Source organism: Prenolepis imparis, unplaced genomic scaffold (assembly GCF_030444845.1).
Source record: "Prenolepis imparis isolate NDT839.2.m4 unplaced genomic scaffold, iyPreImpa1.0 SCAF_13, whole genome shotgun sequence".
In the NCBI taxonomy this organism is placed as follows: Eukaryota; Metazoa; Arthropoda; class Insecta; order Hymenoptera; family Formicidae; genus Prenolepis; species Prenolepis imparis.
In genome coordinates, this window is record NW_028141171.1 from 10,141,987 (window position 1) to 10,158,778 (window position 16,792).

The 16,792-nt window shown below is 36.2% G+C and overlaps 1 protein-coding gene across 1 annotated transcript; it reads right to left on the minus strand.

Moving 5' to 3' along the window:
- Positions 1-2,256: 2,256 nt before the first annotated feature.
- LOC145944630 (uncharacterized) lies at positions 2,257-11,086 on the minus strand. The gene is made up of 16 exons (XM_083053121.1): positions 11,053-11,086; positions 9,326-9,389; positions 8,760-9,030; positions 8,101-8,284; positions 7,611-7,797; positions 7,385-7,473; positions 6,904-7,177; positions 6,387-6,468; positions 6,153-6,305; positions 5,472-5,667; positions 5,217-5,395; positions 3,877-4,240; positions 3,197-3,531; positions 2,812-3,126; positions 2,469-2,591; positions 2,257-2,400 (listed from the first exon to the last, which is right to left on the minus strand). Exons 1-16 carry the CDS (start codon positions 11,084-11,086, stop codon positions 2,257-2,259), a joined length of 2,994 nt encoding a protein of 997 aa, XP_082909247.1.
- Between the last annotated feature and the right edge of the window lie 5,706 nt (positions 11,087-16,792).

The following is a 16,792-nucleotide window of genomic DNA, read 5'->3' on the forward strand; positions in this document are numbered from 1 at the left end:
CTAAGCTATGTCGATCCGATGACGAAAATTCCTCAGCATCGTAAGAAACATCGGTTAAGAGCAGTTCTAAACATTCCGACTGACTTTTCAGGATTTCGAATTCTTCGTCTTTTGTAGATGCTACGACCGACGAGTCGTCGTTAACGCCATTGTTCTCACGGTACTCCAGGCGCGCTAAGAACGTCCTGACGCCTTCGAGTTAAGTAGATGTTTCTCGGGACGTCGGGTGCATTTTTAAATAATTCGATGCAAAACAGCGGAGAAAAGGCGCGAATTTCCCCCGAGGGGTTTCTAGAAGCAGGGGAGGGGGAGAGGCACGGCAGTGAGAAAGAACGAATGGAATTTCCGTGGGATTCGCTCGTCCTCGCGGCAGACGTGGCTGGAAAGCGCGAGCGATTTGGAGCGACTTTTACAACTTAATTTTTGCGTATTTGCGAGCTGCGACGCGACGACGACGACGACGACGGGCTGCCGCTGGCTTTGCGGCAGAAAAGTAAATTTTCCGACACGTTTGCTCGCGCACATGCGTTGCGTTCGTAAGCTACAGCTTACCATTGCTGGATTTTAAGTCAGAGAATTTTATTAATTTATTACTTGCCAATTTCGCTTCTCCTCTCTCTTCCTCTCTTTTTTTGTTATGAATCAAAAATTAAATTAAATTTATATTAAATTTTTATATATTACATGTTAAACAAAGACATTTAAAAAATTGAAATAATTTCAAAGAATGATCAAAAAATTCGCTTGGGAAGAAAAAGCATCTCGAAAGATAGTAGTCGGTATCAGAAAAGTCTACATTATTTTGTCAATAAGGCAAGCGTTGCTCTTTTATAATTTATTAGGTTTATTTGGATCTTGTGCTTTACAGAATATATATTACAAGTCCCTCCCGCGCGCGTTATCTAAATGTAGAGAGGCTCCTACAGGCTGACTATCAAGTAGTGAAGATAAATGCTAAGTCAGACTATAAGATATCACTCGATAGATATACCGTGACTTACCAATCCCAATATCACTGTGCCTATTTTTGGATTTAAATATTTTAAATATTTATGAAAATATAACGATACAAAGTATAACATGAAAAAAGAATTAAAAAATATTAATTAAATTTTATCTATAAAGATAGTCCAGCGCGTAATTTTTGAGATTTTATAGTACATAATTAAAATTGTACAATATGTCTATAAATATTTTTTAAGCACAAGAATTGAATATCAAGAAATTAATCCGTATTTCACATAATTTCTAAATTCCACAATTTGCGAACCGTGGGCAGATTGCTTGTACAGGTTACTATATAAGACAGTGCGGTTCTCCGAATGGGAGCTGACTATCAAGTAGCAAGGATGGATGCCAGAGCAGACGGTATTAACCATTCCACCTATTGGTATTGGCACGTGCACGCGGAGAAAATATTGCCGAGTCGAGAATTCGCGAATAAATCTAAATAACCTTCGTATCGGAATACCGCAGTCTTTCGTATCTCTATCCCACGTATCTGTTAAAAACAGTAATGCTAGGATAATTTTTCTTCTTTATCTAACAGATATATACATATATATATATATATATATATATATATATATATATTGCTGTCTAAAATAATGAAAACAACTCGCAAGAAATTCTTATTTATATATTTTATTCTTCAACATGCAAATCTGGATATAAAATATTTCGATTGGATTTTTATACAATCATATTATATATAGAGAAAATATAGAGAAATAGAGCAATACGGCATAATTCATATAAAGATTAATGAGATGATTGAATATCTGAGATTGTGTGAATACTTTGAGATTTACAAGCATATTCCAAAAAACATGTATTCACAATATATTGCGATATGCATAATTATTCGTTCTTTTTCTTAAATTACTTTCAAAAATCTGTTGCAAATAGATCGCATATTTTTAAAAATTTAAGCAATCCAATTTTTACATGGTATTACTTGTTATTTAACAACAAAATAATTTGCAAATAGAGATGCATAATTTAGATACAATTTATCCCGCATTTAAATCAGTGCAATCTTTTGTAAACAAAAAATTATAAAAATATTAATATGCACGTTTCTTCTCGATGCATAATTAAATTATTTTTATCGCGTATTATTACCTGGTCTCTTTGTATGCACCGAAGAGAATCCGAAGCAACGCACGAATATCTTCGCAAGTGATAGCGACACAAAGAACAAGAGTAATCTCATAAGTAAGAGACCATTTCTGCAGAGGCCTTCGTCGCGCATCATTAATCTAGGTCCAACATTTCTCCGGACGTAAAACTATCCCCGCGATCGTCTTTCTGACTCCTATCGAGATGACCGTCGGGTGACAGGTCCTTGCCGCCGAAGCGATTGCCGAAATTCAGAAAATCCGAGCAGGGGCTGCCGGCCTGCGCAGGTTCGGAGATACGTTCTCTTTCTCGTTGCTTTTACTGTAATTATTCTCAAAGGTTTTTACTTGGAGCAAGAAGCTATCCGCGACGTCGCTCTCCATCGACGACTGCCGGTGCAATCGTCTCGGTGACATGGTCGTACACTGCTGTAAGGCGTTGTCACAGAGATCCATTGCAGTGCTCGTTTCCTGCGCCAAGTGTATCAACGCGTCAAACTCTTAATTAATATTTTTTAAGAAATCTAATGTCTATTAATACCAATCGCTGCTTGTACTTGTAAATTATAATTGACAAATATATTCAACATCACATTGCTTAATCTTTAGCTGAATAATAAGAGAAGGGAGAAAGAAAATATTGATTAATTAAACTTTATAATTAAAACTATATACATATGATTATACTTACAAATTTCGAATTGTCATCGACAACTTTGACAATATCACCTTCCTCGGTCGAAGTGATAATGCCGGTGCCGAGCTTTTTACCGAGTATCTTCACTTCTTTCCTGCATCCATCGAACGCGTCTGCGGTGTTAGATATGCAACCACTGGTTTGCATGGTAGTGTTCTTAAGGAACTGCTCGAAAGGACTGAGGAGTCTATTATCTTGATAATGTGGGGCGATCAATTCGTGACTATGATTTTTCGGCCCTAAGATCTTCACCTCGTTCAGACCGGCAAACATCTTGGGAGGCGGCAAACAAAACTTGTCACTGAAAGACTGTAAAATTCAAATGACGAAAAATGTTATCAGCAAGAATTATTTAAGCATAATTTTTCGACAACGATACCTTAATGCATTGATTTCCGGAGTCGAGCATCTTTATGTCCGATTGACCGAAAGATATTAAGCCGGTATCACAATCGTCGTCGAAGACTGAAGGCAATCTCATCTTCGGATCGTACTCCAAGTGATGATCTTCCCCGGGGGAGACGCCGAGAATGTTTAGATCGTCCGCGAAGCTTTGACTGCTCTTCAGATACGGGAATGTCTCGTTCAACAATGATAATGGCGGATGGTTCTTCATTAACAAAGACGATAATGAAGATTGCGAGCTAGTAGATAAATTCGAAGAATGACCCAAGATGCTCGTTAAATCTTGCTGACTTGACGGTACGGCCATGGCTAAAATCGACAACCATTGAAAAAGTTAAACATACATCATTGTTTTTAAATCGAATCTTTTAACGCTATTGTAACATAAAATTTTATATTTTTACATTAATGTTAAAAATAATGAAAATTAAAAAATTAGTTAAAAATTGTTTAAATTATTAACAACTACTTTTATATATATTGCTTATATATTATTATATATACTGCTTATATATTGTCTTTATATATATATATTTAAAAAAGTAACTACTAAAATTTATATATATTAATTTATCTTGCGATATAAATACGCGACAGAGATATCATTACAAAGAATTTTTATAAATTGAGACATTGTGACAAGAGTTCACCTACCATCATCATGCCCGACCAGGGCGCTATCACTATCGATAACCAGCGATTTGGGACCCAGCAGGAGATCATCGATTTTGGTCTGGGGAAGGAATGTTATACCATCCGCGAAACGATCGTCGAGGCTTTTACCCTCGAGAATCCTAATGTCTTTGTCCTCGAGAATCTCGATACCGTCCATTGACATACTGCTGGATTTCTGGCCGGATTCCAGCACCATGATCTGATTATCGTTGTCGCCGATGATGACGTCACCGTTATTGCGTATATTCACAAGATTGATGGCATCCGCCTGTTCGCTGTCAAGAATCGTTACGTCGTGGGAATTCTGCGCCATTAAGTCACGGGCCTCGCTGCTTGTCATAACCTGAAGCCAACAGCGAATCGTGTATTGAACTGCTTAAAGCTTCGTCATGATCGGAATAATTTATTACAATAATGCAAACTATGAGACACATGCACAGAAATTTATCATATTTAAAAATTTTTATAATTATTTTTAACTTTCATAGAGTTCTAAAAAAATAATATATTATTTTAGAATTTTTTATTTCAAGTTACATTTTTCAAAAATTATACTATAAATCAAAGACATTTAAATGTTAAGTAAGATTGATGGTATTTTAATCAAGAAAAGTACTTATATATAATTTTAACTAAAATTTTTCTCTCTCCAAAGTTTTTGAGAATTGCGAAGAATTTAATTAGGACTCTTAGAACACATTCGGATTTCATCAATAGATATTAAGTTTAATCGAATTCTTGGAGCTAATTAGGAGAAGCGCGAAAGATAAAATTCCAACGCGAAAACGATTTTCTATAAAAACGAACATGTTTTGCAAGCGCGACAGCGCTGCACAGTTCTCTAAATAGAGAAATCTATGTAAAGGAATGGAGGCGCCTGACGTGAATACTCCGAATATGTCGCGCATGCTGTAGATCGAAAAGTCGATCGCAAAGACGTCGACGCTATAATGCCAGTTTTGCGTGGAAAAGTACGTCACCTTTTCAGAGATAAAGATGTCGAAGGATGACGTTATATCTTGAAATTTATGTTCTCTCATGTAAAATTCTCGGAATATCAACACAATAATCATCTTTTCGATTTTATCAACTTATATTCTAACCAGTATCTGATTTGAAATTTTTACCAAGATATATAATCGTAAAAATTGTGCAAAAATACACCGCAGAGATAATTGGATTATAAATTGTGAAGGAAAAAGTTCTTTCTCAGCTTCAACAAATCATCCTATTCACCAAACGCGACTATTATCGAATATTATGCTATGCAAGCACTAACATAGTTTCATACGTGAATGTGCTAATCGTTTCTATATTACCTCGTAACGACCGTCCTCCGTAGCGCGAACGAATTGTATCCCACCTTGCGCAGCCAGCTCCAACAACTCGTTACACTCGTCCATTGATGGAGTTGAATTCGCGTCGTTTTGTCGATCCGCTTCGTCAGGATGAAGCTCAGAGAGAGAAAACTGTGAGTCCAACGCTGTCACTAGATCATCTAACAATAATACAAAGATGAAGAGAAACGCCTCGACGAAAAAACATTTTGTTTTATAAAATTGACAAGAGCTTACCTTGCTCCTGTTCTGCTCCGGGAGGCTCGATGACGAAGCTGGATTTGCCATTGGGTTCGATATTTTGTATCACTGTGGCAACTACAGGTACTTTCACCTGAACAGCCTTGTTGCCGTCAGCATCTGAAGTCTCAGTAGGATTCGAAGTTATCTTCCCCGCAATTCGTAAATCTTCGGCAGTCGCAGGTGTAAGGATCTATACATAAACAGTACATTATTATTATATAAGCGATATCTCTAATTTTCTCAAATAAATTAAATGTTATTAAATATTAATTAATATGCTTCGATATTATTAATTATTAGTTATCGATTCCCATTTTGTTGACAGCGAGATAAACGAAACGAGTATATCCGCTAAACATCGAGTATCTCTATACTTACAGTAATATTTGATATATAACTTTTAATAAACTTCTCTTACGAAGTCAACTAAAAGTCGAGTTTCTCATCAAATGTATTAGTATATCAAAATAATAACTACACTAACAAGAAATAAAAACTTTTAAATTAACGTTATTATAACTTTTCATATAAATTTTCATATAAATTTACGATTACAAATTTATTAAATTTTTTTATGTGTGAAAAGAGTTATATATCTCTTATATGTGATTTTAAATTACATAATTTTCATGCTTATCTGCACATTTAACAATGTCTATAAATATATATACTTACGTGCTTATTACTTGAAGTGGGTAAAACTTTAACAAGTACCGGTATACCCTTAACGGGTCTATAAAGAGCAAAAGGAATCTGGCCTTGGAGTAATGCAACCTCCATCGCTTTTGTTTCGATTTTGTCTATCACAATGCTGTCCATTAAATCCGACTATCATGAAACAGGATTCCAAAACTAATTACACAATCCATAATTCTCATTATATTTATCATAAATCAAATATATACTAACTGAACCAAAATAATCCTTCTCTTTGCTTTCGTCCGTTTGATTTCGATCGCCATTGAACAATTGTATGATCCTAACGTTTTTGCTGAAAATGCATATAATTACATATCGCGCGCTGCAACATCTATAATTAAATCAACTTTGCATAAAATAATAATAATTGAATATATAATTTTGATTGTCTATCTAGTGTCTGTGAGAAATAAATTAAAAATTAATTAAAAGAAAAATCGATAGAAATTTATCCCACAAAATTATAACTCATTGCTTTCATAACTAACTCATCTATTTTTGCAAGATCTTTTCTCTTATTCAATAAAAATATCAACAACAGTTCATAATTTTGATATTTTTATTCAAATAAATTTTATTTCTTATTTCTCTCATTCTGCGAATATTTATATAAAGTGGCTGAAACGAATTTCGTTTCATTTCACGATTTTTCAGATTGTTTGAACATTTATTGCACCATTGGTTGCATTATACATCGCGACTAACATCATGTGACCTCTTTACATACCTTTTTGCGTTACTGGGTTCGTTCACGGCAGATTGCGCGTTGCTCGTGCTCCGATACTTTATACCGTGCTTGTACTCCTCGTGCGATCGTAAGGCGAATCTACGCGGAAACTCTTTTCCGCAGACTCCGCATGAATATTGCATCTTGTCGGCGTGTGCGTGCGCTTTCACCTTATGACAGACCAAATTTGACATCTGATTGAAGCCTTTGCCGCAGAGCTCGCACTTGTATGGCCGCTCGTTCGTGTGCGTGAATACGTGATTACGCAAATTGCCTGAAAAGACTAATGTTAATTGCCGAATTTTTCAAGATCACAGATGAACGCGTTTTCCATCAATTTGCACAATAAAACATTGTGGAATATTAATAAAAGGGGAAAAAATGAAAAGAGTAGATGTAACAAAATATAAATTCTTTCCGAAGAAATTTGGTCTGCCGGAAATGACAGATCGCCTAATTAATACGTTTATGTTATATATACCCTTTTGATGAAATCCTTTACCGCACACGTGACACTTGTGCGGTTTGTGTTCGGAATGAGTTTTTCGATGAGAAATTAACGTAGATACCCTGAAATTTGAATTACTTCAAAATGTCAAATATACCCGATATAAATCAATTTTATAAATATTGCATTGCTTTATGCTGTGTAAAGTTTTAGGCGTTTAAATATGAAATTTAGATTTAAAAATAAAATAATTTCCAACCTATTAAACGTTTTCTTGCAAAATTCGCATACATAGGGTCTAGCATCGCTGTGTATAGCCTTGTGTTGACTCAATGTTGACAACTGGCGGAAAGCCTTGCCGCAAGCCTCGCATTTAAAGTTTCTCTCGTCGGTATGGGTCGGTAAGTGTCTCATCAGGGTGTACTGGTGACGGAACTCTTTTGAACCTGATTCGAATATTAAACATAAAAGTTTCTTGTAACGAAAACGAGCTGTCTCCAGTGACAACATTAAAAAGTAATTACTCGCTACGCTGCGAAATCGAATGAGAATTCGAAATGATATTTCTCACGAAAAAAAAAAATATAAAATTCAACATTTTTATTTTAGTTTTACCCGAATATATATAATTTTTACAATTACTAATTAATTATAATTATTGGAAAAAATGAAATATATATTATTTTCTTCACATATATCATTATTCTATATATTAATTATATTTAAATATTACAGAAAAAAATACATACAAATGCCGCATTCCCAGATTTTGAGTGTTTTTCCGTCGCGTTTTAGATATTTTACAAAATGCAGTCTGGATCGCGGATCATCCTTATCGATAAGTCGCATTGTCGAGGACGAAGGTCCTTCGGAAACGGGATGTGAATATACAACTACATTCTCATCTGGTGTACTAACGCTCTGCTCGAGAATCTGAAAGATCGGAAATTCGGATTTTAACGAAAATACTAGTGAGATGCGAAAAACGGAGGAAAGAAAGGGGGGAATTTATCAGTCGCGACAAAGAATACTGTGATTAAGAAATGTTGTAAGATTAGATTGTAACGCACAAAACTATATTCTTTGCAATTTTAAAGAACGCAACGAATGTCGCGCGCTAAAAATGCAGAGTTTCCAACAATACTTCCATATTTACTCCCATAATTATGCTACGTCGCGATGTAGATAGGCAAATCTTTGGTACATAAAACTATAAAAAGCGTATGCAAATGAAATTCTTCAAAGTAAGAAGAAAGAGGGGAACTGTAGATAAACGAAGAGACGCGCCCGTCAGGTGAAATATTTCATGTAAACTGCTGCTGTAACGATATACACTCGCTCTCGGCAAACAACTTGCCCCGCGCTAATAGTTCGACAAATATTTAAGATACCTCACTTTGGCACTTACTTTGTACCTTAACGCATCCTTGCCGAGGAGTTTCGTGACGGTGCCGTCGATATTGATCACTTCGGAGTCTATAGCTGCATCCAGGTCCATGCACTCATCCTTGAAAGTGATTTTACATGATCGCAAATCGTTCTCATTGATAAAACTTTCGCAGCGATTAATTACTTGGAGCAATTGCTGGTCGGTGACGGGTCCTAATGCCGACACACTCGGTGCATCACCGCTCTTCGAGTTCGAGCCCGACTCTTCCTTTACGTAAACTTCGTAAACGCTAAGTCGCCGCATTGGTGTTTCACAAATTAAAAGGATTAGTAAGAGAATTACAACAAAAGTAATACGCGTAAGCGGGTGGGATTATAACAAACATTTATAACTAACATTTCTTTTTATATGTATAAAAATTTACCCAAAAGAGACTGCGTGTGTTAATCTCTGTTAGATATAAAAAGAACAATATTATATAAAATTTGTGTCATTTAATAATTGCATTTTTTTGCACACAATGTTGCGGAAGAAAATAATTTACATTCGTGCTTATGCTGGCTACGCGAATGTCGCGAGCTTACCTGATAACTTCGTCCGGAATAGGACGAGGAAATTGCACCTGCGGATCATCGTACTGAGTTTCCCCTACGAAGTCGAAAAGCATTTTGTGGGGAAAATTGCGTTGTCTTATGTTAAAAATAATTATATATATACTACGGTACGCGTCTTTTACCGGAAATACTAACATTATATCGCCTCTGATAAATATGTTTAATATTTCGCAGCAACGTAAATTTATTCTCTCTTCTCGAACACGCATTTTATTGTTTTATTTAAATCGTACGTTTAGTCAAAAGACAATATTCGCAATTTCTATTTTTTCAATGATATAATTTTTTCGTGTAAATTTTCTGAAATGCGTGCCTTGTATATTGTTTTTATATATTATTAAAATTTAACAACTCATCGATAAAATTTTACGTTTTTATAAGGCAAAGTAAAAAAAAAAATATTACCAACATTTCATCTCGAAGTCCATATTTATATGTTCGGGAAAAAAATATCTCTGCGATATTATTGTTTGTGCAAGTTGATTAAAAACTTTCCACTGTCCTAAACTTCCTTGAGAGGAGAGAATTATTGTTTTGGTAACGTATCCGGCTAATCGATGGTTAGCATCTCGAGACGAGATAACACGACGCTCGTCGTCGTTGCAGACACATATACATATACGCGACGCGACAATGCGTAGCGTTGTGTAATTTTTCAACTTATTTATAACACAATTATATATCATGTAAACATTTATCTTAGAGTTTTGTTGCTTCTGTACGTATTATGTTTTGTATATATACATATGACGTGGCTAATTATTCATGTTTTATGCATATTTATTAATAAACAAGTAAATTTGCAACGCGTTAAATTTTATAAACTGAAGTAATCATAACAAATATAATATTACAGATTTATCTCAAAATAATTACATTTCGACAGATCCATTTAAATATCTATTAATTAAAAAATCAAAACTAATATAAAAAAATCAAATCTAATATAATGTATCTATTATATATAAATACAATCTACTTTCTATTTTTATTATAAGCCAACGTAATTCTAAAATTTTCTCTTTATAATCAAATATATAATCTATTTATTAATTATACATCTCTTTTATTTATATATTACTATCATATTTTCTTTCTTGTATATTTCAGAGTAATTTATTTTAACATGAGAGATATATATCTTTATGTTAAAGCAAATTACTCCGAAATAAAAAAAGGATGATATATAATATATAGATACAGATGAATAATTAAGATATATAACTATACAAATAAAAGATATATATATTTATATACATCTTTCTTTCCTCTAAATTATCACACACGTACGCGAATAATAAATAATACTGCGATTGCAATATATTAAAAAGCGTACTGTAATGGGTATGCTGATAGCACCAACGACTCCGAAAAGCCAGAAGCCAGTTTGCATAATTTACGGATGCACAATAAAAAAATTTACAGAGACACACGGCTCGCGTTAAAATCTTTATTCACCGGATATTCATATCAGATTGAGAACACACACAGGATGGTCGTGCGGGACCGATCCTTCCGAGATGTCATATCGCGACTCGCTGCTCGGATCTCGGCTTTTTTTGTCTGGCGTTAAATAAACGAAAGCCGCCATTATCAGAGCTCATTTTTTACAACACGATGCGTGCGATGCCCCCCGCTCACGGATCACCATTTGCGGCTTTGTCGGCGAAATAAATAATGGTGATAATTTAACTTACAATTATAGCCCTGCAGCAAATTGGCCTGCGACATTCTCGTATCGATCGTCCTGCCGTAGATCGGAGCCTGGCTAGTTCTCGGTTCTCGCCCGTCAATGTCATCGGCATTAACTACCACCGGATATTTTTTTTTGCAATCACGCAAGTCTACACGCTACACGAGCGCCGCCTGTCGAGCGTGAATTCACGGCTTACAGCAGGAGCGTGTCTTTTTGACCGCAAGCTTCTCACAGGAGAATCTCGTGAAACGCTCGAGATTTCGAGATGCTTGCGGATTCTCCTTCGAGCGCAACGCAGCAAATTAAATTATTAAATAATTGAATGTAGAAATAGAGAAAGATTTCTAAAATGTAGTCAAAAATCCTAATCACAAGATTTAGAAATTATAATAAATATATAGATATAAACCTTCTATTTGGAGCATTTCCAATTAAAATATAAAAAAAATACGATCTTTAAAATTGATCGATGAATCGATCTTTGAAATTGATAAAAAAATAAGCGCTGATAAAAAGCGATAATAAAAATTGATAGTAAAACGCTCCTTAATTCTAACAATCAAACAATCAACAAATGCTTTTTTTTTCAAGTTTCAAATTGTTCAAAGTTCACAATTATGCTTATCTCCTTTGCCGCAAAGTTAAGCTCGTGTATTTGCGCATGCAACATTAATTTATGCCGGGAAACATCTGGATTCCATTCGATGGACGGCGAACTAACGGAAACCATCTTGAGACCTGGAGACCGGAGAACTACCCCTCCTGTTTGCGAATTCCGGTCAGGTATGTCGGCAGCGGTGCTTTCCACCTACCGACATGGACTCCGCCATACTTGCCCGACTCAATTATGACTTGCTACTTCTTGTTTTAGTCGCTGTTTAAGTTACTCCCCGGCTCTTCCTCCCCTTACCTGTCTGCCTGCATCCTTACTCGAATCAGCCGAGTCACTTGTCAGTCTGCTCTCTCACGAATGCTGAGAAATGCAGTTTTTCTATAGACATCTTCTGCCGGACGTTTAAAACGTAACACTTCAGATGTCTCAGACAGTTCTTTAAAATGTAACAGTTAAAATGTCTCAGACAGTTCTTTAACTCTAGAAAATGTTTACAACAAGCTGTAAGCCTTTAAGAAAAGAAGATATTTAATTGCATATTCTTAATTAGAACAAAACACATTTATCTCAATTATACACTTCCTACATTTGTATAAAATGCTATTCTTTGTTAACTTACTGCTTTGTTTACGGAAGCTTTCTCGTAAATTAATAGTCTATTAATATGCAAATCGTTTACATTTTACAAGCATTTAATATTTACTTCAAAATCGCATAACTTGTTGCTCATAGCTGCATATTTCTACGTTTATACAAATTTTACCTCCTGACCTTTTCTCTCTCTGGTGTATATACTCTTTCACAAAAATCTAAACTTGCTGCACGACGTCATCCGACGTATTATTCGGTGAATGCATAGCGCTTACGATTCCTACGCAGTGAAAAGAAATGCTCGCAAAGTATGCGAGTCGACGCATCCACGCCGATGTTTGCCAGCTACTTGCAAACTGCTGAGGAAGTGACGACAATTCTCGCTGTTCTTACTGCAAAACTTTGTCTCCTCGACGGGTTGCATGAGCGGAACAAAGCGCGCTTCTCCCTTGATAGCGTTATGAGAGAAGGTGCGGAAAGAAGCTCACCGGTGATGTCAGAAATTACACGTTTCCGAAATACGTATGCAGTAAATTTTGATATATATATGTATATATATGAGATTCTGACTGAAATTTCCGGTCTCCGAAACTTTAAATCTCGCACAATGTATTACATGTGTATATACAAGTAATACAAACACAAATTCTTAAAACTGATTATAGTTAATGCAACGGTGGCTTTCAACTCGCTTTTCAAACGAACGGTAAATCCAAACTCAATTTCAACAATAACTTTAAGTTAACTTAACAACCTTAGGATTTATTTTTGCAAAAGTTTTTGAAAAAGTGGGTTAAATTATTGTTGCACATGAAAAACTCTTCGATTTCGAATGGTGTACTTAATGAAACGTCTTTGCTACTTAAAGCAAACCTTAATTTAAAATTTAAAATTTTATACTTGCGCAAAATGTACGTCATATTTCTGAATAGGAATTTTTTTATTTTATGCGAAGTTATTTTTATCCAATATAAAAATATCTCTCATCCAATATTCTCTCTCAAAGCTTTCGATCAAAATTTCTCGCAGGACGCGAAATTTTTAAATGAAAGCTCATTAGAATGCCGAAAGAATTGTTTTCTCGGAGAACGTTTGATTTACCTCATCAGCGAGTTCTTAACTTCGGTGTGGGGTTTGAATAGCGGTCGGGTGCTCGAACGTAATGCTTTCACAAACTCGACTCGATGAGTGGCTGTAGAAAGGTGTGAGAATTTGCGAGAAAGAGAAAGAGAGAGAGAGAAAGGGAATGATAAAGAATGCTAGAGAGAGAGGAGGGAAAGGAGATGGCGGATGGGGTTGCAAGAAGGAAAAGGGGAAGAACGAGGGAAGCTCACGGAGGCGTAGGGTGGCAATTTGATTTTGCAACCTAGATAAAGAAAGCTTTCTTCCTCGTTATTAGTTACTACAAGTTCCAACTTCCCTCGCTGCTTAAACTAAGAAAGAATTTCTCGCTATGCGATAGAATAGCCATAATAATAGTTTCATCGGCGTGAACTTCTAACACGATATATATACGCACGTGCGGCGTAAATTACAGATGCGGCACGAAGTTGCGTGATCGTGTAGCATAGATGTTCAGTGCTATCGAATGTTCGTTCGTGAGATGGATAGCGTTGTGGAATGACCCGCCTGCAAATTGTACAAAGCTAAATTATTGCCAAGGATAAATCTAAGAAATGGAACATCAAAGATACAATGATACACTCTCTTTCTCTCTATTTCTGTATATGCAAAAAAACATTCTACATTTCGAATCTTTTAAGTGACACATTATTCACTTAAAAATCTTAATATTTTAATCAACCATTTTCGAAAATAATCTTGTTTCTCTCCCCCAAATGTCGCCAAAATCATTCCGAAACAATACGCGCAACTCGAACAAATTCAAGATTGTTGAGATTAGAATTCGCAACATAACGGATATATTAGTCAAAGCATCAACTGGCCGTCCTTGTGCAAAAGACGCGGACATGGGAGATCGAGGAAGAAAGTCCCCAGACTCCCTTGCGAAGTGCCGATAGAGTCGGTCGACCCAAAAACAAAGCCGTAACTCGATAGAGACGTCATCCTGCCGCCAAGAAACTCGGGGTGACAAGAATAGGGTGACTCACGAGAAGCAACCGCCGCCGCCGATCCTCACCCCTCGGCTCTTCTTCTCCCATTTTCTGTCCACCGAAACCCCCGCGCGTCCCTGGCATCTCACGAAGATCTGGACGACGACAACGACGACGCTCGTCTTCTGGGCGACCACGAACTGTCCAACTGTCCAAGTACCCATTTTCGCGCAGACCAGCGGGACATCTCTCGCTCTACTATCGCGAATAATATCTCTCCGAGATATCGATAGACACGTCTCGCGAGCGAGTCCTGACAAATTCGTAACCGCGGACCCTTCCTCTCCGCCTTCTTCCGTATCATTCGAATTTACCCTACCAGAACGTGGCGCACATATCTCGACGGGCGAATTGTCCAAAGAGTAGGGGTCTTCTCATCTTCGATCGTATTGTGTTCATCCGTCGTTTCCTACATAACGACGCGGAAAGATCGTTCCCTCAATGACATTACTTTCCGAGCGGGACCTCGTCGGTGGATTCAATTATGATACGTATAGTTATACTACTACTAAATATAGACGTAGAAAGATCGTAATAAAGGGCAAAAAGAAAGATAAATTATGATAATCTTTTCCTAAAAAAAAAAAAAAAAAAAAAAACGATAATATTGAGGATGGATTAAATAAAAAAAAAAATACGCGTTTAATGAATTGCCGCAGAGATAGTAGAAAACATTGTCTGAGATTAGATCGAGCAAAAGCACAGACTTTTACACAAGCTGCAAGTCGTAGGAAAATTAATTTTCTTAATGCACGCAGCTCGCATGCATGTATGTGTGATTTCGTTTTTATTTATTAATTTTCTTAATGGCATAATCAGTTAAATTCTGTTTAAATTCCGATTGCTATCGTTTCTTCCGGGATCAATTCGCTAGGACTTCCGCGAGGGACGCGAAGCATCCTCTTTAACGGGGCCGGCTGTAAAAAATTAATTTTCTTAATGCAACACCATCTGCGAAATGGGGTGAGTGCCGAGATTGCGAAATAATTAGTGTTTCCTTGGTTGGCGCCCGGGAACTGAAACCTCCAGGAAAATTCTCCCGGTATTAAGGCTCGACTGTATAAGTTTCATGGCTTATTGCTCGCTTGAATATTATATTACACTACGTAGTACTTTCGCAGGTACACTCGTATGGAAAATCGCGATACTCTTGATAACTGTAACATTTTTATTTTTAGTAAACGCTCGAGAAGAGTCAATTTTAAAATTATAATTAAATAAAATCCATCGTGCGAATTAATACACTGCAGGCGAAATTTCCCCCCTTTCCTCCACGATATATATTTTTTCGATAATACTAAGCACAGGGTTTATCTCTTTATTGCAATTATAATATTTTGCTTAAAATATTAATTTTTGTTTTATATTTTTAAATTATTATTAATTAGAACTGTCATTAATTATTTTCTCGTTGCACAATTTGACTTGTACAAACATCCTATACATTAATGATAATCGATATTTGTTGATATAATATCGATAATAATAAAAAAAATAGACCAAATAAAATAAAAATCGACGCAGCAATAAATGTGACTTTCTTTTACAGATAATAATTTAATATTTCTCGGTTGTCTTTAAATCGCATCTATATGTAAGAAGCGAATGTTTGAAAGTTTCTTCAAGGTTGAAAGACATGTTTTACATTTCAGTACCATTAAGAAAATGAAATTTGCAATTCAGATAGGCAAGATACTTCTCGCATTTGCATTGACATTACCGACTTTTTCAAGAAGAAACTGGGAACGCGTCTTGTAACATACTCGTTATTGAAGATTACACTAATTATTTAATAATCGCTATGAAAAAGAAAGACATAAGCTGTCAATGATCGTCACTCAAGATCAAGATTATCACAAAGTAACTTTTATACAAATTTAATACCACAAGCTTCTTCTCTTACAAAAATAACGCGACATTCGTCATCAGAGACTCGCTCTTCTCAAGCGTTTTACGTATCAAAGTTTTTTTTTGGAGATTATTTCGGATGGGTCAATCAGAATCAAGAATTCTGTCAACGAGGAGTCGTAAGTCTTCGGAAAACAGAGAAATAGGGCGAAAGAGCAACGGCGACCGATAGAAGAAACGGCATCCTTTCTCCGGCAATCTCGTGTCGCGACGTCGTAACTGCCTCGGACGTTCTATAGGTCTGTAACCGTTTCGGAATCTGGGGGATGGTGGCACGGGCGAGAAGGGTGATGGTTGGCACGAAGTACAGATACAGCGTAAATTGTTAAGGCGAGGCCTCGCCTAGTTATAAATTAGGAAAGAGGCAATCTCGCCCGAGCTGGATGTTTTCCCGCATTTTCCGCGCTCTCCTCGCGCGCCCGCCTCCCTGTCTCTTTGTACGAGGCTTTAGTACCGGTCATAAAAAAAGGAGGAAGCAAGCCGTCTCAGAAATCCAGCTGAAATTAAGCCCCATC

What these genes read in the sequence shown, in the direction of transcription:
- LOC145944630 (XM_083053121.1), bottom strand. Translation starts at nt 11,086, where the DNA reads ATGTCGCAGGCCAATTTGCTGCAGGGCTATAATT. An exon ending in TTTGCTGCAGGGCTATAATT is followed by an intron (nt 9,390 to 11,052) that starts GTAAGTTAAATT and finishes TCGACTTCGTAG; the next exon opens with GGGAAACTCAGTACGATGAT. An exon ending in CCGGAAATCAATGCATTAAG is followed by an intron (nt 3,127 to 3,196) that starts GTATCGTTGTCG and finishes TGAATTTTACAG; the next exon opens with TCTTTCAGTGACAAGTTTTG.